The sequence below is a fragment of the Mustela lutreola genome, chromosome 6 (assembly GCF_030435805.1).
Source record: "Mustela lutreola isolate mMusLut2 chromosome 6, mMusLut2.pri, whole genome shotgun sequence".
NCBI classification, from domain to species: domain Eukaryota; kingdom Metazoa; phylum Chordata; class Mammalia; order Carnivora; family Mustelidae; genus Mustela; species Mustela lutreola.
This window is the reverse complement of record NC_081295.1, coordinates 589,022-613,867: the sequence shown is the minus strand read 5'-3', so window position 1 is coordinate 613,867 and position 24,846 is coordinate 589,022. Positions and strand designations below refer to the sequence as shown.

Below are 24,846 nucleotides of genomic sequence, written 5' to 3'. Positions count from 1 at the left end.
TCATCCGGCCGCGCCCGCCGCCCGGAATCGGAAGGGACGGGGGCGGAGCGGCCCGGGAGGCGCGGTGGGGCGCGCGCGGCGGCCCCGCGGGCTCTGCGCCTCCGGCGAGTCTGCGCCTGCGCGGCCGGGCGCCCGACCCTGACCCGCGGGACGCGCCCCGTGGGAGGCGACGGGATGGCGTTTCTCCGGGAGCTGAAGGCCGCGGGGACCCGGCGAAGCGCGTTCGCTGCCGCCCGGGGGGGATGAGCGTCGCTCCGCGGCGGCCGCTGCCTGCGTCCCGGGGCCGCGCCGTGTCGGGGTCCGTCCCGCGTGACCCCCGCCTGGGTGCAGGTCGCGGGGCGGCTCTTGCGGGGGTGAGTGTCCGGCCCGGGTCGCTCCGGGACCGGCGCGCGGGGCCCCTCGGGCTGCGGAGCCGCGTGGGTCGGGCGGGTCGCGGCGGCGGGATCGTGGGGAAGCCGGGCTCCGAGAGGCCCCCGGGGAGCCGCCGCGAGCGGCCGGCCGCGGCCTCCGACGCGCCCCAAGGGCCAGGCGGGCGGCGGACGGGCGGCGGCGGGGGCGGGTCCTGCGCTGTCCGTGGTTCCTGGACGGCCTCAGCGCCGGAGGGTCCGCGCGTGTCGCCGGGGCTGCGGGACGGCGGTCGGCGGCGGGGGCTGCGGACACCGGCAGGTGCGGCTTCTGGAGACGGGGATGCCGGGGCGGGCGAGGAGCTCGAGGTGACCGGCTTCCAGACCGGGAGCTGCCGCGGCTTGTCCCTCCGGGTGGGGCGCGGACGTGGCCCACCCGGTGCAGACCCCGTGTGGACTTGATCCCGGAGCGTGACCCGGTTGCGGTTATAAGATGCCGTCCGTGTCACGCGGGGATAATTAGGATTCGGGGATCGCCGTAAAAGCGCGGTTTGCTGCTGCTCGTACCACACGAGGACCCGGAGCCTCTAACTTACCTTTTTGCTCATTGTGCTTGATTTTCTGCTTTTCCGTTCCCCATTTTAAAATATTGCTCATTTTGATAGCTTGGGGACGGCGTAGGAACGCTGGGAGGAGCAGAGCACTACCTGTAAGGTCGGCTTCTGTAAACTCGGGCCTTCACAGGTAGTATTAAAATTTCACATCTTCAGTATTTATTTGAAAAATTTATGTAAACTGTCTTTAGTTAACATGTAATCGTAGCGTTTTAATCACACAGCTCCCGAGAGCCGGAAGTGTGTTAGCAGTCGCTATGCCGGAGTCCGTCCCGTGCTGCAGATAGAATGGGATTGTCTTGTTCCTCGAATATATAATCGATATTAGTCTGTTGTTACTTCTTTTTAAGAGTGTCTTCTACGTTTCCTATTTCAGATGCTGATAGAGGATCCCATGGCCACTTGTCTCTCTCCCCCAGTCTACGATATGATCTGTAAACTGGGGTTTGAAGTCAGAGAAACTTGGGACATCGATTGCATTGTGACGCAGAGGGGGCACGTGTGCTGGCCGACCATCACAGCCCGTGTGGCGTATACACGATCAGGTCTGTGTGCTCTCGGCTCCCCAAGCACAGGTCAGTGCGGGTCCGTTTAATACGTCTTCACGCTAAAACTCTCCTTTCTGTCCATTCTTTCTCTTAGTTAGAACTTTTTATAATACAGACGTAGCTCAGAACAGGAGAGGGTCAGGTGGCACGGGAGGCAGTGAGGCCAGAGGAGCGCAGGAGAGAGGTGGGAGTGCCGAGCAAAGGATGCCCTGTGTGAGGAGGCGGCCGCGGGCGTGGGCGGCACAGCCTCACTCCAGGCCAACAGTCAGATGGAGGAGAGAAGGCAGAAGGCGTGCGGGGAATTCTGCATGGGAAGGGACCAGCAGGGTGTTACACGCTGTCTCAAAGGTTCCAGGCTTTATTGTTCATTCTTTAGAGCAGGAAAGTGGGTTGGGAAATTTAATCATAGAAAAATTTCAAGCGCACATTCCCGGGCCCAGCAATTTCATCCCAGGAATTTGTAAGACAGGCCCACCTGCAGGTATAAAAGAGTCTGCTCTCGGTGCTGACTATAAGCAAAAATTGGAAAAACAAAAAACGAACCAACAAAACCCAGACACTGGAAACAGCCACACGTACAGTGTTACTCTGACGGAGGCACACAAGAGAGCGTTACGCGGGGCACGAGGATTGAGAAGCCCGCCTCTCTGAACCATGTGGCTTAGTGAGAAAATGGGGGGGGCTTAGAATTGTTTTTGCTTGTGTGTGTATGAATATTTCTAAATGTACCCCAGAAATTAATAACTGTCGTTGCTATTGGAAGGAGAACTGGGTGGCCAGAAGGGAGACCTTCACCTGCTTATACTTTTTGGGTGTGAACCGTGTGAATGTTGTTTCAAATTTACCAAAAAATTAGGACAAAAAATTCGTATGTTCTAAAATAACGTCATTGGAAATCTCGTGGTCTAATAACGTCAAGTAAAAAAATCAGGTTCAAAGATCATACAGTATAAACCTGGTTTTGTATAAACTTACATACGAGTAAAGTAAAGAAAATATTTTCTCTTGATTAACCTTTTTGTATTTTCAAACCCCACTAATAGTGTAATTTTGTTTTATTATCAGATGAGTGCTATGTAACTTATTCCCACAATATCGGGGTAGCTTTATTATAGGCTCAACTAGAAACCGGTTGGTCGATTTCATGGAAACTTCTGATTGATGTACGTGTTCTCTGATGCTCTAGGCACTTTCGTCACCTAACACGGAGCTGTGGTGGGGCTGTGGCACTAACGCTGGTTTTCTTACCCCTGCAGCCCAGAGTCTGGATTACCGGGGCAGCGTGCGGCTGTTGGGCCCTGTGTGTGAGGCCGTCCACTCACATTTGTTATCTCTGACCAAGGGACAATTTGAGATTCGATACGTGCCGTGGCTGCAGTGGACAGCTTTTCCAGAGGTTTGGCTTGTGAACAACCTTTAGAAGTACAAGACTTTGCAGAGTTTGCCTAGAGGCCCTGGTTATCTGCTCATCTTTCCTCTCCTCCATCCGCTAAGCCCACCACCCGTGAAAAGGCTGGAGGGTTTTGAGGGAAACTTGGACTATTACGCAGTAGCCCACATCCAAGCTAAGAAACATGCTTGGAACAAAGGAAGGTTTGGGATGCGTTATCCGTATGGGGGGTGGGGAGTAGCTGGTATGCGGGTGTTGGTCCTGGGACACACGATCATGGACCGCTCCAGGAAAAGAGCAGAGACCTCACGGACAGACAGTAAGGCATTCTTTAGACAGTGGACAGGGAAGCCAGCTGGTTTGTGGAGGGAATCGAAGGGAGGAGGTGAGTGTGGGCCCAAGCCCAGACCTTGTTCAGGTCCAGGCATTGCACTTGGAACACAGCAGCACGGCGACTCCGCGTGGTCTTCCTCTCCGGTACTGTGGGTTTCCTGAGGCAGCTGGAGCGGGCGTTGCTTCTCCCCCTTGTAACGGCTCTCACCCAGCAGGCTGAGCTGCCTCTGTTTATTGGCTTAGACCTAATCAAAATGGGAAATAAGATTTAGATCAAAACAGCTGACTTTCCAATTTGTAGTCATGCCAGATTTACTGCTTTCGGTGAACATTTAAATGAAGGAGAAAAAAAGTTCAGAACTCCTTAGCTATTAAGCAGTTTTTGATTCTCTTAAGTATTGTTACAGTTGAGTCTTGAACAATGCAGGGCTAGGGTGCCCAGCCCTCGTGCAGTGGCAGATCTGCACGTAACTTAGAGGACTCCCTCGGAACCGAACTGTTCGTAGCCTCCCTGACCACAGGCCTTACTGATGATGCAGGTGGGTGGTCCACACGCATTCTGTATGTTCTGTGCGTCATTACGGGGCTTGTACAGTGAGGTCAGCTCGAGAGAAGCGACTAAGAAAATCACGAGGAAGAGAAAAATACACTTACAGTACCGCACTGTGTTTGTGGGAAAAAATTGACATGTAAGCTGACCTGTGGCATCCACAGCTGTGTTCAGGGGTCAGCTGTGTATGTGTGTAGAAGTGTTTACCTGAACCAAAAAGGTCATGAAAACGTACCAGTCAAAACCTTTAGAAGTTTGAATTTCGTAGATGGTATTGCTTGAGGAACGTTTCCTGCCGATCACAGATTCTGACATATGTCTTACTCTACACAGTTATTTCCTGAAATATTTGCTGCTTTGGAAAGCCTCCACGGTCCCGCCATCTCTCTCGGCTTAATGAAACTGACGGCGTGTCTCGAACGGGCTTTGGGAGATGTAAGTGTGAGAACTTTCTTCCACTCAAGTATGCGAACAAACATAAAGCTTTTACAGCTGTCCTCAGATTTCTTGATTTTAATTACTGTTTTCCTGTGAAATGTAATCATTTGGCACAGGTGTTTAGTATTTTTCTTTTTGAATGATTATGAAATCAAAACATCGGTGTCTTTGGTGCTTTTCTCGCTCATTTGTACAAACAGTGGCTTCATGCATGCGTTTCTCTGTGCATTGTGGGGCCCCTCACTGCGCAGCTCGGACCCGCTCCTGTCTGGCCCGCAGGTGCTCGTCCTGCTCGGGAAGGACTGCCCCTTCCTTCTGCGAGACCTGCTTGCATCTGAGGAGCTTGCTGAGGTCTTCGGGCGGCCTGTGGTGAGTTGTTTGCCTGAACCTGATGGAGTAGACGCAGCACAGAGCCACTCGTGGTAGCTCGACTTGTGTTTCTCAGAAACTGATGCCTGCGGGAACGCGTCGTGAGAGCTGTGACTCGAGAGCATTCTCCCTTCCCATGGGCCCTTTCAGAATCACCACTTTCCCGCCACAAGACCCGTGTCTCTTTTCCTGAGTCTTAGTGTGGCCGCGGGGTCAGCTGCGGGAGCAATTTGGGCTCTGTTGCTTTCATTAATTATATGTTAATTATTGTCATAATAACATTTCAGGATAAAATTTTAATCATTTAGGGAGTGATACTAAAGTTTTACTCTAAAGTATCCATTTTTTTTTAACCTGCAGGAATTTCGCGACTGTTCATACTTAAAGTGAAAAAATACTAGATGTCAATTTAAAAACGTGCAGAGCTGTATACTTTGTCAGAATCTTCCTCAGGCCACATGGCCGAGGCTGTTTGATGACTAAGCTTTGGGTCCCGGTGCGGGAGAACGCCAGCCCAGCCCAGCCTTTGAGCCAGAGTGACTCTTGAAACGCTGCTGTAACGTGTTCCCAGTTAGACTCTTTTTTGGATAAGAAATTTGTGTTCAGTAAAGCCCTCCCACTTTACAGTGGTTCCTAGTCAGCTTAGAGAGCCGGTGTTTCGGGGCGAATACAGAGCGAGGATCAAGTACAAGATTCCTGTAGTGCACTGACCTCTGGCACATGGCCGGATGTTCTGACCTGTTTGTTGCCTGCCTGGATGCCGTTAGCCTCTCGCCGACCTGTAGCCACTCGCAGCCCCAGATCCTTCCACTCATTCGCTGGCTTGTGCGTTTCTCATTGTGCAGGTGGTAAATGAAATTAAAATAAATATAGCTAAAAAAGTACTTAAAAATAACTTTTAAAAAAAGATTTTATCTATTTATTTGACAGACAGAGAGAGCACAGTAGGCAGAGAGGCAGGCAGAGAGAGAGAGAAGCAGACTCCCCGCTGAGCAGAGAGCCCGATGCGGGGCTCGGTCCTAGGACCCTGGGATCATGACCTGAGCTGAAGGCAGAGGCTTTAACCCACTGAGCCGCCCAGGCGCCCTTAGCTAAGAGGGTATTATTATGATTACTAGTAGTAGGCTTTACTGGTCAAGTATTAAAAGTTGATGTGAGCGGGAAGAGTTTCTGGAGTTGCTTGGAGGGAGGGATGGTTGCCAAGGGTTCTGTTGCTGACTTGGAACGCCTCTTTGTAGCTTCTGCTCTGGCTTGGCCCCTTGAGAGAAATTCAGGATTTCTGCATCGGTGTCCTCCGCTCAAGCGGCAGGCGTCCGTCGGGCGTCCGCAGACAGCTTTCGCTCCTTCCCCGCATCTTCTCGGGCCTCCCTCTTCCTTACCGTGTGACTTGGTTTTGAGCTCTCTTAGTCTCTGCGTATCCTCCATCTTCCCCGAATCTGTTCCAAAGGGTGGTGCTGCAGACGGAGAGTGAGCCCGGGCAAGTGCCTGAACCTTGCCGTCCAGTAGCCAGGATCCCCATCATTGGCGTCTTTGTAACTGAAGGGACAGGAGCGGGTGACTGCTGAGCCTCCAGCCAACAGCCAAGTAGGGGAGGCCTGGGCTGGGAGCATCCGTGGGCCAGGCGCTCCTCAGGGCCTGGCGTCTGTGGATTCTCTATTCCGTTCTTTGTGATCTGTTTTACCTCGTAGTAGGCACACGGGAGGTGCAGGATGAGAGCAGCCTGGCCTGGGACGGACCTTGTTCCCTCCATGGCTCGTGGCCCCCAAGACTTCGCTTTTAGCTCTCCGTGCCTGCATTCCTCGTCTGCACAGCGGGAGGAGAGGTAGTGCCCTCCTCGTAGGAGTGCCCTTCCTCTGAGGAGGAAGGAGTAGTAAGTACACAGAATGTGTTTGGCGTGTTAAGCGCCCAGTGAATGTTGGAATGCTGTTCCTGTTACCGCTGCTGCCGTACGCCAGCCGGAGCGTTGGGTCTGCGGAGAAGACCGAAGCAGACGTTCTCCACTGCTCGTCGGCTTGTTCCGGTGACTTTGAACTCTCCGGTAACCTCTTCTTAACCTGCTCAGATGGACGTGCTGAAGGTCTTCGTCGGATCCCCGTCTGGACTCAACTTGCGGAACGTCCTGTGGCATGGATTTGCCTCCCCTCATGAGATCCCCCCAAAGTACGTTGCTACAAAAATAATTTTCTCTCTTCTTTGAGATACTTGAGTTTGTTTTATCTTGAATCTTACATCAGGGAAAGGTGTGTTTTGGGAAAGATGAGAGTTTTGATGCAGAAACTTGGTGAGAATAGACTGAGGCCAGTGGACACCTGGTGTGTGACAGGGTCGGGACCCCACTGAATCGCAGCCCAGAGGCAGCTGTAGGCCAAGCCTCGTGGAGGTGACAAGAGCCACCGCCTGCTGGGGAGCGGGCGACCCCGAGAACTGTGCTCGTGAGCCTCCCAGCCCTCGCGTAGCTGAATTCCCACAGCCGGGGGAGGTTCCTGCCATGGAATGGTGGTGTACTTTCTTAGTTTTAAAGCCAATCTCTTTGTGTGCAGGACTGTCTGTTTTTCTAACGGATCCTGTGGTGTTCTGCTCTAGGTACTGTTCAATGATGGTGCTCTTGACGGCGGGGCTGGGCCAGCTGCTGAAGACGTACTTGGAGCAAACGAAACTTGTGCTGGCACACCGACCTTCCGTAGCTCTCGCAAACCTGGAGGAGGCGGCTGTTTTCCCCGGCAAGTGCTGCACCTCACAGTTTCCCTTGAAGCAAGAGGGGTAAAGTCAGGAAGCAGCGCGGGGACTTGAACCTTTTAGATAGACTCCGTGCTCTCCAGAGGCTGGAGATTGTGAAGTTTTGAAGCTGCTTAAACTTCGTTACGTAAAACCTCACCTCTTCCCGCCGCGGCCCTGGGTTGTGCTGGGGAGTCTGTGAGTCGTGGCTGCATGAATCCACTAGCCGTGTTAGACGTGGTCCGTCCTGCAGGCGTGCGGACGTCCAGACGGCTTAGGACCGTTTGGTAATGTACATTCCCTTCTCCTTTGAGCTCTCCTACTTTTACGTGCGCAATCATGATGCCAGAAATGCCGGCAGCCTCGGTGTCTCCTCTGTCCTCTTCGTTACTTTCTGTGACAGACCGTCTGCCACATCAGCGGGGGCGGGGGACAGAGCCGTCTGCCACATCAGCGGGGGCGGGGACACAGCCTGTCCGAGCCTCTTCCTCTCCCAGCGGGCAGCGCAGCTGTAGGAGCTGTATGTCTGCTGTGAGTCATGGTGGGGACAGCCCAGATCGCTGGAGTCCCAGCAGGCTATGCCCGTTTGTGCCTCGGACCCTTGGGTAGTCTGGTGAGTGCCAGTAACGTATTCTTTTTAAGACTTTACTTTTTAGAGCAGTTTTCTGTTTGGAACGAAATGGATCAGGAGGTGCCGAGGTTTCCGTATACCCCCCCAATGTCCTAACCAGTGTCCTACCGCAGGGCCCAGTTGTGTGGGAGGAACGCGCACGGACGTGCCATCGTCAGGCAGAGCCCGCAGTTCACCTCAGGGTTGGGTCTTGTTCCTCTGTCTTCTGGAGACGTGTCTTTCCTTGGCCAGCGTGGCCAGCTGGTCCGCCCTGACGTCCTCCTCACAGCTGTGGCCGGAGTCACTAAAGAGGCGGTGGTGCACGTCCCTCTGCCCCCCCGGGGAGCCAGGCTCACCTAAGACTCTGGGCACCCCGGCCTGCGCCTTCTCACGTCATGCTTCAGTGGGTGAGGGTGATGGTTACTTCACAGACGTTACTCCCGCGGTACTTGGCCTGTTAGAAGACGTGATGAGGAACTCGGCTTTCATACGGAAGGTCATGATGCCGTACTGGGAAGCTGCGTTACTCGGCTTCCGGTCACACAGGTAAGTGACGAGGCTCGTCCCTCTCCGGGAGGGCCGAGCTTAAATACCTTCACAGCGTTGACTAAGGCCCTGCATGTCCACCTTTTGGTGCGGTCCATACTGATAATCATGGTTTGGAATCAACTTTTCGAGGTCAGTCGAGTTGTTACTATGAGAGAACCGTGCGTCCCGTGTTACAGATTCCTGCACTGAGGAGGAGGAAGGTTCTACTCTGTCTCCTGGGGAGCAAAGTAGATGCCTGTGGACGTCGTGAGGTCCACAGACTTTGCCTCCCTTCGGGTTCCGCTGTCTGGACGTTGATTTGTACCTTGGAAACCCCCCCAAATGCTGGAATTCGAGTGTTTCTTACAAGCAGTGGGAAGAACAGGGCAGATCTCTGATGACATCTTATTCTAGAGATTCTTGGCATGTTTCCTTTCACGCCAGAACAGTGGAAAATAGATTTAAACTCACGGTTTAAGGAGATGGTGATTCCACGCTCTTGTGTTGGCCCCCCTGGCCCCGGTCGCACATTGGTAACGTCTGGATCAGAGGACGCTGCTTGGGGTTGGTGCCGGTGTTTACTCTGGAAGCTTGCGGTTTGCCCATTTTCCTTCTTTTTCACAGGTTTGCGGACTGTGCCATGTTGCTACTGACGCAGCTGGAGGCGGGACTTAGGAGCGTTTTTGCCACCGTTAACCAGTGTCCGAGAAGACTTCTGACCGCTGAGGTACACATGCCGTAGGGGTTGATGGTGGGTGTCGCTGTACTGAGTTTTCTCTGCTGCATTAAAAGTTTTTAATACCTTAGTTTGTTTACTCTTTAATGAATTTTATAGCCAAGAATTTTCTTTGGAAGACTTACGTGTCATTTTTTATGGCTTCCTGTTATGGTTTTATATGACATAAGTATTTATGATTGTTTCTGATGGTCCTATATTTCCAAGTATCTCAAACTCGTCATACAAATAGAAACCACGTGTTTCCTGTCTGTAGCTGTTACTGTCACGTAGCCTGGGAGCCCCAGGAGGTGGCCCTGTTGAAGGACACCCCTTGCTCTGGGCCAGAACTGCCAGGGAGTCTAGGCGGAGCCTCTGGGCAGCCGTGTGCCCGGTTTCCTACAGGCTCCCGATGGGCAGAGCTGGGGGGCGTGTGGTCGGGGTGAGCAGCAGTGGCCGCCCTCCCTGGAACTCTTGTTACTCGGGCTTGGTTAGCTTCCTCTTTCCGCCTCTGTCCAGCGGCGTCCCTCAGAATTCCGTTCTCGGCCCTGTGCTCCCCGGATCTGCCGCTGGGAGATCGCACTCCCTCCCACATCTTAGCCACCTCACTTCCGTGGGGACAGGGACTGGAAAATAGTTTGAACCTAATGAAATGAAGGCCTGCCGCACGCAGAGCCGTGGAGGCGCCAGAGTGGCGGCGGGACAGCCGATCGGAGCGTGGAAGGCCGCTGCCGCCCTGGCCGTCGTCGCCTCTGACTCCGCTCCTCCAGCTCCCGAGTTAGGTCCTCGCTTGCTGGACATTCTCAGACATCTTCAGGAGTTTTCCCCAGGTCTCAAACTACTTTATTTCTAAAAATCTCACTTTTCCTCCCACAAATTTGTTCTCCAGAGTTCCTAATTACCCTCGTCCACTCGGGCGCTGGGCTCCAGCCACCTGCACCCCCGGGTGCTGCGTCCCCGTCATCCACTTGGTGTCCAGCCCCGCCTGCCCGCTCTCTGCGCTGGGCATCCCCCAGCTCCTCTGCCAGCGACGAGTATCCCTACATCTCTTAGGGCCTCATTGCTTAAAACCGCAGCAGCTCCCCAACGCCTGCAGCAAGCTCCGCGCATGTTGGGGGCAGGCGCATGCCGGGGACCCCGCATGGTTCCACCTTCCTCTAGTCTGTCTCCTTTCGGATTCCTCTGGCATCACTGAGGCCCCTCGCTGGTTCCCGAAGGTCTGTCTGCAGGCTTTGCCCGCTGTCCACACTTGACTACTGGAGGCCACGTGAATGACCTCCCAGAGCCTCAACTCCAGTGCGGCCGCTTCTCTGCCCCGCGTCCTGCTTTTCTCTCCGGGCAGTTCTGCTCTGCCTTCGTGCATGTTCGTGCGGGTTTCTGTGCAGGCCCCGTGAGAGTGCGGCTCTCACATTTGTGTCGCCCGATGCCCTCGCCCGGTGCCTTTCGTGTCGGCCCCGGGGAGAGACAGGCAGTGTTGTGCAGCGTCTGTCTCTCCACGGAGAGAGGAGAGCCCCTGGCAGCCCCAGCTTCCCTTGCATCTGCTTGGGATGACTTCACGGTGGCATAAACAGAGTTGGTTACTTGCGTGTTTGTGGACCACACAAGTAAGTGGCATGATGTTTTACCGCAGAGTATCTTGGACTGTAGGCCAGGCTCTTGTTCAGAACGAACGTGGCACCCGTTCCTTTATCAGTTCTTTTATAAGGCAACACGCATGTGCAGATGCTCTGTGAACCAGGCTGTGAAGTGCTGTGCCCGTGGGTGCTTCCAGCCTGAGCGCTTCCAGCGGGAGCTTTCCGAGGTCAGTGCAAGGTCGGAGGAGGTGTAAGACTGTGTGACTTTAGGGGCGCCTGGGTGGCTCAGTGGGTTAAAGCCTCTGCCTTCGGCTCAGGTCGTGATCCCAGGGTGCTGGGATCGAGCCCCGCGTCGGGCTCTCTGCTTAGCGGGGAGTCTGCTTCCTCCTCTCTCTCTGCTTGATTGTGATTTCTGTCAAATAAATAAATAAGTCTTTAAAAATCATAATAAATAAATGAGACCGTGTGACTTTAAGAAGCTTATGTAGAAGGGGTGAGAGATAGGGCTTTTCCACCAATTCCTTAAAATAAGGTAGAGGTTAATGCACGCAGTTTATGGAGGTCTGTGAAAAGCTCAGTATTTAGTAGGCATTCGGCTGTTCAGAGCTCGGGAAGGCTCCAGGGTCAGCCGTAGAGGTTTGGGGGCTAAAGATACAGACCTCATAGTATCTTATGTCATAGCAGATGTTGACGGGAATTTAACGTTAAATTGAAATCATGTTAGTAAGCATTAATAAACAAGACACTGTTTTGAGAGCTGGCGTCCACAGAATGCTGGCTTCGTCACAGTGTATATAAGATCTTGCTGAATTCCCCAGCAGCCTGTCGAGACAGGCACTGCTCATGTCCCGTTTGCAGAGAAACCTGTGGGGGGTGGTGCCCCAGGTCTCACCTCCGGGGAGCACGGAAGCCAGGAATGGATGTTGCGGCAGCCGGCTCCGAGCCTGTGTCTGTAGATGGGACCGTTACATGACGAAGTGTGCAAGACAGGCCCTTTGTGGGAGAGCATGTCCAGCTGTTCTCACTTGCACGCACTTGAGTGTGTGTGAGTCCTGCTGTGTGATGGGAAGAGCCTGAGCTGACACGTGCGGGAGGGGAATCTGAACGGGGCCCCACTGCCACGTTCCCCGTGGTTTCCCGTCTGATGACGTGCTGCGGTGCCAGGGACGTTCTTCCCAAAGTGCTGTCAGGCAAGACTTATTTTCAAAAAAAGGTTTCATATTTGTGTCCCTTTACTAGAATTGTGTTTTCTCTTTTGGGTAACTCTACTTACATTTTGTTTTGTTTTCTTTCCTTTTCTGAAGTCCACGGCTCTTTACACCACCTTTGATGAAGTAAGTAACTTACGGAGTTTCTAGAAATAAAACATTGTTTTTTACTACACAGGAAATATTGATAGTCATATATGCAAAAAAATCCATTTTATTATGGAATTAAGTGTAGTTTTCAGGCTAATTTTGAGATCCAGTATGATTAACCTAGTTTCTGAAGGTATGGACAGAGCGACATTGCAAAATGCCTGGAGATACTAATGCTGTGATTATTTGAAGGCTACATTGGAAATAAGATTAATGCTTGTTTTGCCCATGAAATGGACAGGAACTGCGGTTGTAAGTGTAAGCTGATGCACTTAATCTGTGAATTGGGTGTGTGATTCTGAAGCTGGAACTCACGAATAGTAAAAACTGCCATTGAAAATGTCTTTTTTCACTGAAGAGTAGAGAGGCTAGTGTGTGTGTAACCCTGGATAGTAATTCTGCAGCCCGCAGAGCTAGCCTCCCCCAGGAGACAAAGGGAGCCTCTCTATGGAGAGGGTTAGGTGTTTCGGTTCCTCTGCCGTTAAGATAACTCTTAGATCCCTTAGGAATGGGGGGCGGCGGGATTAAGCAATGTACGTGTTCACCTGTAGATTTCATCCCGTTAGGTAAATAATTTGCTATAATTTAACACATGATGTGTTTGATACTGTGAGGATTGAATGAAATAGTGTAGTTACATCTGTACAGAATTAGGGTCTGTAGGGTTGGATTGGGTGGTTGGGTTCCAAAGTGGTGTGTTAGGAAGTGACATGTAAAGTAATTCTGATGTGTGCTTCTACACACACACACACTCACGTGTGAGAACACACAAGCAGAAACACATAAGTACACACGAACACATACATATACACACGAACACACATGCACACCTACACACGTGTGTGTAGGTGTGCATCTGTGTTAACCCATACATGTATAATACAGAAACACATGCACAGATACAGACAAATCTACAGAAGTAGGTGCGGGTACACACAACATGTGCACACACACACTGATACACACCCCAGCCCCATACACGTAGATAGAGCTCTCAGTAGACGTCTGTGCAGATAACTCATCCATTCACGTGTCTACCCGTCATCACACACACGTGTGAGTGAACACAAACACTGTATACACACACAAGATACGTGTGTTCACGTGCATTCCTGCGGTCATCATATCGGTTAAGAGAACAGGTAGCTGCTGTGACTCTAAGACAGCCCTTATCTCCTTTGCTTCGGGCTTCGGCGGCGTGTTGTAAGCAGGGGCTGCATCTTCTGACCCTGAAGATTCTGTAGGTATACGGGTGTGCGTTGATTAATGTATTTATTTTTGCTGTTTCAGATATTGGCAAAAGACTTGAACGACGGTAAAATCAATCAGCTTCCTCTTTTCCTTGGCGAGCCTGCGATGGTAAAATACTAGGCCTTTTCCCACCGGATACTCTTCAGCTTACGGATGTGATTAGCACGTCAGAATGAAGCCCACCATGGCCTGGGCTGTGCTCACGGAGAGCGCTTCTGAACCACCCCATACTGTCTCCACGCCGCGTGAGACGTCCGAGAGAGGGCTGCCAGATGCGGACAAGCAGGGGCTGTGTTCAGGCAGGAGTTTGTGGGGGGGTTCCCACCCTGAGCATCGGCTACAAGTAGAGTACACAGTTTGGTGGGGGGTGTCCTGCCCCCAGCAGTGGCCACAGGCAGAGACATAGTTCCCCGGGGGTTCCCTCCCCGAGTAGCGGCCGCAGGTAGAGATGCAGTTCCCCGGGGGGAGGGGGGATCCCGCCCTGAGCTGTGGCCACAGGTAGAGAGACAGTTCCCGGGGAGCCCAACACACTATGTCACCTTTATGACTGTGATTGACTGTGTGAAGCTCAGTTTCCGCGGCTCTGTGACACTGCTGTCCCTAGAGATGTCCAGCATGGCCCATTCTTTCTTCCCTCAGTTAGCAAACTAACAAAATATTTTCTCTGTTTGCATTCTGAAAGGAGTTTCTTTGGGATTTCTTGAACCATCAGGAGGGCCCTCGTATAAGAGACCGTTTAAGCCATGGGGAAATCAACTTATCTGAATTTCCAAAAGAAGTGGCAAATCAGTTGCTTGCATTTTCTGGGGTCCTTTTACTCAGATTTGTTGATGAAGATCTGTCGGCAGCCTTCAAGGTAGCGTACGGGGGAGAGAACCATTAGATGAGCTGTTACCCAGCTGGGACAGGATAGAGTGTATTTCCAGATGTAATTAACCCTTAATCAACTTTTCTTTAAATTTGAGCCGCAGCATGCCTCCTTCGGAAGCGCAGTGGCGACTTGATTTGATGACACGCGAGCTTTTGCCGCGGCGCGTAAACCGTGTGATCAACCTGAAGAGGCGGTGTGTGAGACAGGGTTACCTCACTATGTGAGGAAATTTTACAAATAATGGTTAAATTGGTCGGATGGAATATGTGCATTGATCAGTAAACTGATTCTTTTATTATCTTGCAACAAATAATTTGGGGTCGTTCATATTTTAATCTTGTTTTCAAATGACACACGTCACATTTACTGTAAAGATTGTTGAGAGCTTCAGACAAAACAGAAAACGTGATAGGAAAAGTGACAGCGCTCAGGAGAGCCTGCCAGCAGGGCGAGCCCTGTTCACGGACGGGCGCACGTCCTTCCACGAGCGCACGGTGCGGCCAGAGAAAGCGGTTAGTGGCCGAGCGCTCCGCGGTTTCTGCCGGCTGCCGGCCGTTAGCGGTGCACCCTCGCGACGGGAGCTGGTCCCCGTGGCCGGGCTGGGTTCTGACGGGTGGGGCGCTGCCGATGACAGTGTCTCGAGGTGGCGTCCTTGTTCACTGGGCACGTGTGAGGGAATTTGTACAAGTGCAGTTCTGAAGCAAAACTCGCTTTTACTGTTCGTTGGAAGCGTGTGATTCTTTTGTGAACAATTAATGTCTTTTGCTCCATTTTATGCGTTTCTGTGGTTTGTTAGCGGCGCTTGCCACTCCCGTGTGCGTGTTGCTTCTTACTTGTCCTGAAGTTTTGAGGTCTTTTCATTTTGGCTTAGGCATTTGGAATCATTCTTAAAAGACCCTCCGTTTCCAAAATTGTGGACCTAAATGTGCATTTCCCTGGTACCTTTCAAAGGTTTCTTCCATTTACATCTTTTGGTCCAACCGGAATTTATTTCATCTGGGAATGAGAGAATCTGCGTTACTTGTTTTTATCTCTTTGTTGGTTTGTTGTTGTTGTTGTTGTTGTTTTGACAAAAGCCTTGCGGGTTGGCCCGAGAGCGTTTGGCAGACGGACGTCTCCTTGGCGCGTGCGGTGGGCTCGGTCTCCTCGTGCGTCCGTCCTCACCTTTGTGAGAGTGCGGCGTCTGGTGCGGCGTCTGGTGCGGCGTCTGGGGATTACTGCCCCATCCCTCTTTTTCAGAATTTCCCTGCATCCTCCCCAGTAGCTTGTAGGCAGACCTGCCTAGTTACGGTGCCCACAAAGTCCGAGACTAACCAAGCCACAAACAGGAGTAGGCTCTTGATGGGTTCATTTTGGGGAACTGATGGTTTTTACAATAGCGAACATTGTTCCCAAACGTGGTGTCTCGTGTCCTCAGAATCCTCCTCTCTTCGCTTGTCCGCATCGTGGGTCTCCCTCCGGCGTAGACTCTCCCCAGCACTCGCGTGCGGTGTGCCAGGCCAGGCTGCCCTCCCTTCGATGGCCCTTTGTGTGCTTGTCAGCGGAGCCGCCAGCGGGTCCCCGGAGGGCCTCCGCGCTCCTCCCTCCACCCGCCCCTGCTCTCGCATCTCTGCCAGGCCACGGGGCCTCTTGTGAGGACTGTGAGTGGTGGCCGCCTCGTGTGGAGCTCGGGCCGCCTGCCTTGCTTGGGTCTTTGAGCGAACGAAAGCTTTGCGCCTGGATACTCAGTGACTCGCTTCGTGCTGCGGAGCATTCTGGGGCGTTACTGCCTCTGCAGGAAAGTGACCGGTCAAGGACGGTGTTCAGAGTGAGTCAGCCATCGGCTCACTGACTTTCCTGTTCCTGGTAGCTCTTAATTCAGCCTGCCTGGCTTTTCCGGCCGCATTGTCACATGAGCTGCGAATTGGGTTATTTTTACTCATTTCTGGCGTTTGCATGTTTAGCAGTATGACTCTCTTTTAGTTGTACTGATTTGTAATTTTTAAATTCCCATTCTCTTTTTTTGGGAGACATCTGTGTATTTTTAGTTGGTTGTTTGGAGTCTGTCTTCTTCTTACGTGTTTCCAGTGTCCCTGATTGCGGACAAAGAGGAGATGTGACCTTTGTTTATCGTGAATCGGCTTCCTTTGAAAAACTTCGTTTGTGACCACGTGACCACCGAGTCAGCTCTGCTCCAGTGGAGAGTCCTGCTCTGTCAGAGCTGAAGGAGCCTGGGCGGGGGCCTTCGTGTGACTCGCACCCCGCGGGAGGAAACCGGGGGCCTGGCCACAGTCACAGTAACCCTTGTCTGTGTTTTTTGAACCAGGAAGAAGCGGCGATCGGATCCCTGGCTGCTCTCGCGGATGGCTACAGCGCTCACTTCCACCCAGTTTCTCAGCTGAAAAAACAGGTGAGCCACACGCGGGCCATCGGGATGGTTGTGCACGGCGCCTGCGGCAGAAATGCCCATGGGGCCAGGCACCCTGCCAAGCCAGACCTCAGGGTTGCGACCAGAGGCTGCTGCTCAGGAGTGTGGCCTTGGCCCCGCAGCTCTGTCCCTCCGAGCCTCAGGGCCCACATCCGGCAGAGGCAGTAACAGCAGTCTCGTGTCTGGTGATGGAGGACTTGAGTCCTGGCGGCCGGCGCGGCAGGTTCTCGCCTTAGCTGGGACTGCTACCCCATGTACCAGTGGCGAAGCACGGCAGTGTTCCTTTCACCACATGCGACCAGAGCGTGTGCCCTTGTAAATTAGATGGTGCAAGCCACAGACTTTTGAGCATTTCTGCCAGGAGGTTCCAGTATGGAAACGAGCTTGGTGCTTTATTTTCCTCGTAGTGGGATGTGAATGTGCGAGGGGCACATTCACAAGAGCAGCGCAGCCGCGGTAGCTGCCGACGCAGACGTCCATCCGTGGGCCTGCCCCTAGACCAGGCTGTGGAACCCAGCGGAAGGGTTTAGGGAGTGATTTGCAGCGGCAGCTGGAGGAATTGCCCGAGACGCTGGAGTCTCATCGATGATGTCGTAAGAGAAGAGCGTCAGTTAGCAGGGGCTGTCAGCAGTGACGTGCCGAGAGTTCTAGAGGAGTTTTACTCTGCTGGTGCTACGTGACGGATGAATTCGCCGCGGGGACCGGTGTCCCGTGGGTTCTGGTTTAGCAGCAGGCATCAGGCTGCAGACACCAGAGACACGCAGCGTCCCTACCTGCAGCGTCCGGAGGGGGAGGGAAGGGACGTACAAGAAGGGAGAACGTCCCACAAGAGCCAGAAGCTTCAGGAAGGCAGGCTTTGCCCGTAGACCTCCGCGGCCAGCTCTGAAGCCTCACGAGCGCCCCTGCTCCTGGACTGCCGTTTCCACGGCCCTGGTCGAGGCCCCTTCCATGCCCATAGGGCGTGTTCCCGCCCGTCCCCTCCCCTGCGGCCCTCCTCCATGCCATGGTGTCTGCTCTTTTCGTCAGCAGCACCGTGTCCCAGTCTGTTCGAGGTCCTTTTGCTGCTGCGGCTGCGGCTGCTGCAGGTACCCACAGGCGTAGGTGTCTGCGTTCAGGTCGCTCATACCTTCACGAGTCCAGAATTTGGCGCGGGCTGCCCTGGTTTGGTGTTGCGTCCGAGATGACGAGACGTTGGTGCCGGGCTTCCCGGAGAACCAGGGAGAGGGGCTGCCCTTTCTGACCTGACCTCCGGAGTCACACATCCTCACTGCCACTGTGTTGTCTGGGTGAAGGCCACTCACCAAAGCACGTCCCATTTTGGGAGGGCTTGCAGCCCCCTCTCTCAGCAACGGGGGCGTTGGGAGTTGGCCGATACGGTTTATAACTCCTCTGCATGTTAACTACCTCCCAATCTCCCGTTAGCTTCACTGCTCTGCGCTTATCTGATTATACTGAGTAGCTGAGACCCACCTCCTCAGTTGAAAATGTAAGATCTGTAACAATTTTACCAGTACAGATCTCCTAGAAAGGAATTGCTATGTTCATAATAGTTGACAAGTGTATTTTTCAGGCGGTTACTGTAGAATCTTTAAAAGCACTAGGACATTTTCCTCTTAGGTGCTGAGCTGTGAGGAGAGCATCCGAGTTTGGCCTCTCCCGCCTTTGCCTGAAGTGGCCTCCAGGTGAGTTCTGTCCTGGGGTCATGCAGACCTCACAGTCCCCAGTGGACACTAGCCTCGGCCTGGGGTCTCGGCCGTGCGCTGGGAAGACCAAGTACAGGGGGCTTGCTAGGCCTCACGGGCGGGGCAGGGGGCGCAGAAGGGGCAGTGTCCCTGCTGAGGGCCCCGCTGGGTGGTGGGTCATTTGGGGGAGACCAGGCACATAGGAACGGGGGTCGGCATTGTGGGGAGAAGGATGGGGCCCACTCAGAACACTCAGTGGGTGACCAGACACAGTGTCTGAGGGTCGGGAGAGAAGTGGGGATGGAGATTTTGGAATCAGGATGTAGCAGGTCCGTGTGGTGGCAGTAAAACTTGGACAGCTTGTTGCTTATCTTTCGTCAACAACATGTTGCTTTTAGGGTATTGAATTGTTTACATATACCGTCGTCTCTGACAGTGGCTTTTTCTTTTTCTTTTTGGGAAAACTAGTTGCAGATTCAGTGAACCGTTAAGTAGTGCACCCGGGCACTGATTGGCGGCCTCATCATCGTCCTGTCTCTGTCTCATCTGTTTTTCAGATCAGTGGCTACTTCCGAAACTCATGCCTGTGAGGCTTTCATCACCGAAATCCTGCCAGAGCTGCTCTGCCATCTGCCCGAGCGCTCCGGCCTTGTCAGCGGCTGTGATGGTCTCCCTGCTGGGAGGTGAGTCTCCGCGGATCACCCAGAGCAGTCAGAGTGCTGACCGGCCGCACTGGGGTCCACGCTCTGCTGTGTGCGGTGTCGTGATGTTTGTGAGCTGCCGGCAACGTTTGACCCTGCTGTGGTCGCGCCGCCGCAGACCGGGGAACCCAGCCTCCATGCTCAGGAGGTCAGAGCCCGATGATGCTCTCCTACACGCTCTGGCCCCTGCAGCGAAGCGCACATGCATGCGTGTGAATGTGTGTGTGTGTGTGTGAGAGACGTCCTCAGGCCTGAGCATTGTGTGGAGCTGGCTGCTGCTTCCCAGAAGCTCACCGTCGGGAGGCTCGGGAGCTGAACCCCCGCTGAGAACACACTCTAATCCCCAGGTGGCCTGAGGCAATCCAGGAACTCTGCGGCACCCGCATCCGGACTCTGTTCTGTCCCAGAACCGTCCTGGAAGTGGTCACTGTGCTCCGAAGCATCAGTGCCTGCTGCGCCTGCGTGTCCCGCCAGGTCGCTGCCTCGGCGGAGCTGAGACACCAGCAGTGGGTGGAAAGGAGGCTGCGCTCACGGCAGAGGCAGACCTACCTGCACATGGTCAGCAGGTGTGTGGCTTGCTGCGCTGGTTGGAGACACCCGCTGGGCTGGGCTTCTGTCGGGACGCGGCTCTGACTCGTATTTGTGGAAGACGCTGCAGCCGATGGTGTTCTAAACCCTGTTGTGATTGTAGTGGAAGAGGGTGTGGGTGCTGCTGGCCCGAGTGAGCCCTGGGGTCTGACGTGCCAACAGCAGGTTACCTTGGGTGTGACTGTTCGGTCTCCTTACCTGGTGTGTATGTTAGGGTGTTCTCCATCCCTAAGCAGTTACCATTTTGGACAAATTCCTAGAGCTCTGGGTTAAGTGGGCATCTCTGTCTATGAAGCTTTTAACGGGTTTTGCTTGGCTGCTTCTGAAAGGCACACTCTACCAGCAGGTTCGACGCCGCCGCCGGTTATGTTACGTCCTTCCCGAAGTGGTGTATTTCAAAACAAAATCTCCACGGGTTCATGAGCGAGATAGTATCTTACTTTGATTGGAATGTCTTTGTGTCCTGGACACACTGAACACGTTTCCACGTTTGAACCATTTGTGTGTTTCTTCCTGTGAGAGCCCTTGACCAAGTACGAGACTGTAGGGGAGATGCAGGCAGAGACCCAGACCCAGGGGGAGCGCTGGACGCGGGGCCGGTGGCTTCCTGCCCCTGAGCAGCAGCTGCTGGGAAGCTGGGCGGCAGCTGGTGGGCGCTCCTAGGGGTGGGGGGCCCCTTGGGGAAACCAGCCAGCAGCCGCCTTCTCTTGAGAAGTCTAAATTTAAGTTCCCTTGAGAAATAGTTTACACTGGTGAACGTGCAAAATACTTAGGTTTGTCAGATTCTAACTTTCTTCCTCTTTTTTAGTGTTAAGCTTCTGTCCCCTGTGCTTCACTTGATTTTATTGCTGATTGCCCTGGAGCTGGTCAACATTCACATGGTTTGTGGAAAAAATCCCTGTGAATATCAACAGTATCTAAAGTAAGTGTGTTGCACGTAGAAGAAATGAAACCGTTTTAGTAAATAGAAGGGATTTTCACTTACTGGTTGTTTGGTTTTTTTAAACCCATGTCATGGTTGGCTCTTGACTGCTTTTCTCTGTGGATTTGGTGCAACTTTGTGAGCCTTTAAAACGAGCGCCGGTGTAGGCTCATTGCAGAGCAGCACATGGGACGCTTGCGGAGGCTCCGAGTTCCTCACTCCACTGCCCGGGCCGGCTCTGCTGCTGCCTTGCAGTTTGTTCTCGTGTCTAAAGCGAGTGTGAAAGGACTGGCGTGTTCCCAAAGAGACGTGGACCCATGTGGGAACCAGGCGTCCGCCCTGCAGAGTGTTACGGATCATTGGCCCCGGATGACCCCCGCCCCCACCTTGGCCCTGTTGAGAGTGCGTGGGGGGTGTGGTCTGAGGTGGACCGTCCGGGCACGCGCGGTGGGAGCAGCGCCCTGGCCACCAGCACCGCATGCCCAAAGCTCCGCACAGTGACCGCCCGAGGTGACGCAGACCTTGCCAGATACAAATTCCTCTGCAGCGGAGGACCGCTCTCTGAGGAAGGATCTGTGGACTTCCTTTCTGTTGCTCCTTTAATGTCGAGCTTGAAAACATGCAGAAGTAGAGGTTGGGGAACGTTCTAGCCTACTTGACAGACGGGGGAGAACATGGAAAGTAGGAGCAGGCCTGGTGCTCGCCTGTCGGAGAAATGCCCAGGAACCGTCTGACACACCCCTCAGGAACGCTGTGTCCGCGTGAAAGGTCTCCCGCGAGGCAGGCCACCGGCATCGTGAGGGCAGGCGTGGGAGTCCTGGGGCCAGAGCACGGCACCCCCGTGGGGGCACAGGGCCTGCACGCTCCCCGTGTGTGCGTCGTGTGCTTGTCGGGTCCGGCTGCGTCTCCAGGGCTGCTGCGAGTCAGCATCTCTTCCTCTGGCTTCTGGTCTCACATCCGTTTCACGTGTGCGTCTTTGTCTTGAATTTACAGGCAAAAGTTAAGTAGAGTACTTCCGTTTTAATTCCAGAAAGAAATGAAAAGAGTGCATTTAAATCATTGTTGCATTTTATAATAAAATAAATTAATTTTTTTCCATTAAAACAGGTTCTTGAAGTCCATCTTGCAATACACGGAGAAGCTGGTGGCTTACACCAGCCAGGAGAGGAACAAGTGGAGCGAAACTATCAGTCTTACACGTGCAGCTCTACTGAAGATTCGGAATTTTACTGAGAAGAAACAAATGTTAATTCACTTAGCCAAGAAATCTGCAAGTAAAGGAGCCTTGTGAAAACACTTAGAAGTCGAGATGCTTTTGGCTGCGTCTGAAAACCGAGCCCAAATTGGGCTTTACCAGCGTGGAGATTGAAAAGCCACAGGGGGGTGAGTGGCAGGCTCTGTTTGACCAGGGATCAAGTTTCATTTTTCTGCAGCTTTCTGAATGGCTGTTCCTGCCTTTGTGTGAAACCGAGGCTCTACCATTTTGGTCCCCACACCACAACGCAGTGTCCAGGAGGAGCTTTTTACCCACGTGTCACCCAGAAAATTCTTGAAAACGGTCCCCGTAGCCAGGACCCTGTCCCCTGTGCTTCTGGCCGGGCTGGGTCGGCTCCACTCCTGAGACCCCCACTGGGGCCCAGAGGAGGAGTGTGGCCAGTCCAGCCTCATCGTTGGAGCTGAGAGAGTGAGGTGGACTGATCCAGATCCTAGGGGACAGAGCTAGGGAAGGAGGTGGGGTGGGTGGACATGGTACCAGGCGGCAGGTTTGCCCGTCCCTGTGTGGCCGCGATCGCCGGAGCCCTGGCACGTGTCTGGGTAGGGAGCGGGGAGAGCTGGCGTGAGGGGAGTGGGTGCAGTTAGCCCCGTCCTGCTTGGAGAGCTGAAGGCTGTGGTTCTCAAGGGCTCTGGACACTGTTGTCTGGAGCATCTGTCTCTGCTGACAGAAGCAAAGCCAGTTGCTCTCGGACCCACTGTGAGGCTGTCCCTGACCTCAGGTCTGCATGTGCACTTGGCCGCACACTGTGAATCGTGGCCTCTTCTCCAAGGTCCAGACCTCCTAGGCAGGTTCGAGCCCAAGGAACAGTGTCTACATTGTGTGTCTCCGGATTCTCTGGTGTCGGAGAGCAGTGCTGAAGAGACCTCAAAGGCAAGGGGTGGTGCTGGGGGGCAGCAGACATTCTGGAGCATTCCATCCATCCCTTTGCCAATTCGGCACCCACTACCCCCTTTTAAACTAAACTCCAGGTAAGGACAGAGAGAACCGAGCTTTTGCCCTGCCTTGTGCTGCAGGTGTAGACCCCAGATCCCCCGTGTGCGAGCTTCTGCCCCTGGGATGCAGCCTTCTCTGCTGCAGGTGTAGACCCCAGATCTACAAGCTTCTGCTCTTGGGGCATGTTCTTTTGCAAGGGTCACACTGTTCTTAGACAGACTCTAGTTTAAATGAAAATTTATGGGATCCGCCTAAACTCTACACTCTCCTGCTGTCGGAGCTGCGATGGGAAGTGACGGTGCGGAGGCGTCGCCCAGCGTGGGAGGAGAGGCCGGAGCTCCAGTGCGTCTCACTTCTGCATCTGGAGGGCAGATGTTGCTGGTAAAAATCCCGTTGCTACACTCATCTCGTGTTCCTCTGCCCTCGGCTGCTCGCTTCTGGTGGCGGTGGTCCTCACCTGCTCGGTTGGCGCAGACGCCCTTCCCGAGAGGTGTCCTCCAAGAAGCCTTCCTGGTGTGGGCAACTCGTTTGCCATTGGCTCTGATTGTGGGAAGTGGGAATTCTGAGAGGTTTCCCAGAGGATCTTCTGAATTCCAGACACACTGCTGCCTGCCCCCCGTCCGGCAGCTGCTTGTCCCCGAGGGAGTGGGGAGCAGTGCCCCAAGCTGTCAGAGTCCGCCAGCTTTGCCTTTTGGTTCATTGGCACGAGGCGTCCCCTGCAGCCCGATGGCCTCTCGGCCTGCAGGCCACTGGGACAACCTGTGTCCGTCTGTGGAGCAGATCTTCCTCAGGAGCAGATACGCCCAGGTACACCAGCAGGGCCCCAGATTCTGAGACGCACCAGTGGCTGGCGGCGGCGTGGGAGGGACCGTCCCCGCGTCGCATGCTTCCTCCAGCTGTGTGTTGTGGGGAAGGCCATGGTGTGAAGCATCGCCGGCAATTCAGGACAAGGGCTCCGCTGCAGGCTGGCATCTCCACTGGAGCCCTGCCATGCTGTCAGGCCGCTGCTCGGGGTGCAGAGCCTGTGCTGAGGTGGGGTGCCCATGGACGCGTGCCTGGCTTCCGTGGGAGAGGGACCTCTCGGAAGCAGCACTCTCAGAACCACGGCCATGAGTCCGGCTTTCTGGGGGCCACTGCCAGGCAGGGAAAGGTCACGGACGTCCACAGGTGGGTCCTGGTGTCCCTGAATGCCAGGGGCGAGCCCCCACACCGGAGGGGACCTCTGTGTGTTGCTCCGTTTAGGAGCTCTAGCTGCTTCCGTCCCCCGGCCCTTGTCCACAGTGAGAGCCCACCTGCCGCCGAATCCGCCCCTGTTCCCTCCGACATCCTGTCCGTCACCGCCCGCTTTCCTACGGGCCCATCCCCAGGGCCGTTGTGTGCACCAGGTCCCGCGGACGCTGACGCGCAGCGCTTGACCTGTGGTCCCTCCCGCGCTGCCTCTGGACCAGCCCTACCAGCCTTCACCTTCCGGCGCGACCAGCGTCGTTCTTCAGAAACCAAACACCTTTTTTCCAGGCGGGGCTCCTGGCTGGCTTTGGTGGTTAAGTGTCGATACCTGGTTTCGGCTCAGGGCGTGATCTCAGGATGGTGAGATCGAGCCCCGCATCGGGCTCTGTGCTCCATGTGGCGCCTACTTGAGATTCTCTCTCCCTCATCTCTAAAATAACATCTTGAAGAGCGAACCGTCTTTTTCACTGGCCGCAGGCCGGAGGAAATGGCAGCGGACCGTGGGCATCGCTGCGGTAGCGGCACACCTGCTGTGCCTTCAGGACACGCTCGAGCCCAGGCTCGTGTGTACGTCACTTCGGTGTAAGGATCGCATGCTCGCGCGACTGCGCAGCCCAAGGCCACGAGGGGTCAGATGGCATGCGACAGGCTCCAGTCACGGACCAGGTGTCCCTGGTGGTACGCAGCGTCTGAGTCCCAGCGTCTAGAGGGCAGCTCAGAGCTCGGGAGGTGGACAGTCGCGCGCAGGAGAAGCCTCAGGGTTCTGCCCCAGGTGCCGGGGCCTGCTGGAGGCCCTGTGTCAGTACTGCGGCCCGAGGGCCAGGGCACTGTCTCTTTCTGGACCTCACGCAGAGCTGGCATATTGTGGGTCCGTCGGTGCTTGTCTGCACGGCACGCCCACA

The 24,846-nt window shown here is 54.3% G+C and overlaps 1 protein-coding gene across 9 annotated transcripts; it reads left to right on the top strand.

The window, feature by feature from the left end:
* The first annotated feature begins 18 nt into the window (after nucleotides 1-18).
* ERMARD (ER membrane associated RNA degradation) lies at nucleotides 19-21,804 on the top strand. 9 transcript variants are annotated; one of them, XR_009354388.1, is made up of 19 exons: nucleotides 19-353; nucleotides 1,335-1,533; nucleotides 2,763-2,902; nucleotides 4,113-4,214; nucleotides 4,497-4,586; nucleotides 6,649-6,746; nucleotides 7,170-7,306; nucleotides 8,343-8,457; nucleotides 9,064-9,166; nucleotides 12,033-12,062; nucleotides 13,377-13,445; nucleotides 14,020-14,193; nucleotides 16,514-16,597; nucleotides 18,233-18,297; nucleotides 18,855-18,980; nucleotides 19,346-19,556; nucleotides 19,933-20,119; nucleotides 20,395-20,508; nucleotides 21,616-21,634. XR_009354388.1 is itself a non-coding variant. In XM_059176452.1 (19 exons), exons 3-19 carry the CDS (start codon nucleotides 1,335-1,337, stop codon nucleotides 21,797-21,799), a joined length of 2,049 nt encoding a protein of 682 aa, XP_059032435.1. In that variant the 5' UTR covers nucleotides 243-353; nucleotides 1,010-1,088; the 3' UTR covers nucleotides 21,800-21,804. The 9 variants fall into 9 exon arrangements, 5 of the variants coding, with proteins under 5 accessions (XP_059032434.1, XP_059032436.1, XP_059032438.1 ...); XR_009354387.1 differs by having other exon boundaries at nucleotides 19,930-20,119; XR_009354386.1 differs by having other exon boundaries at nucleotides 19,346-19,564.
* The last annotated feature ends 3,042 nt before the right edge of the window (nucleotides 21,805-24,846 follow it).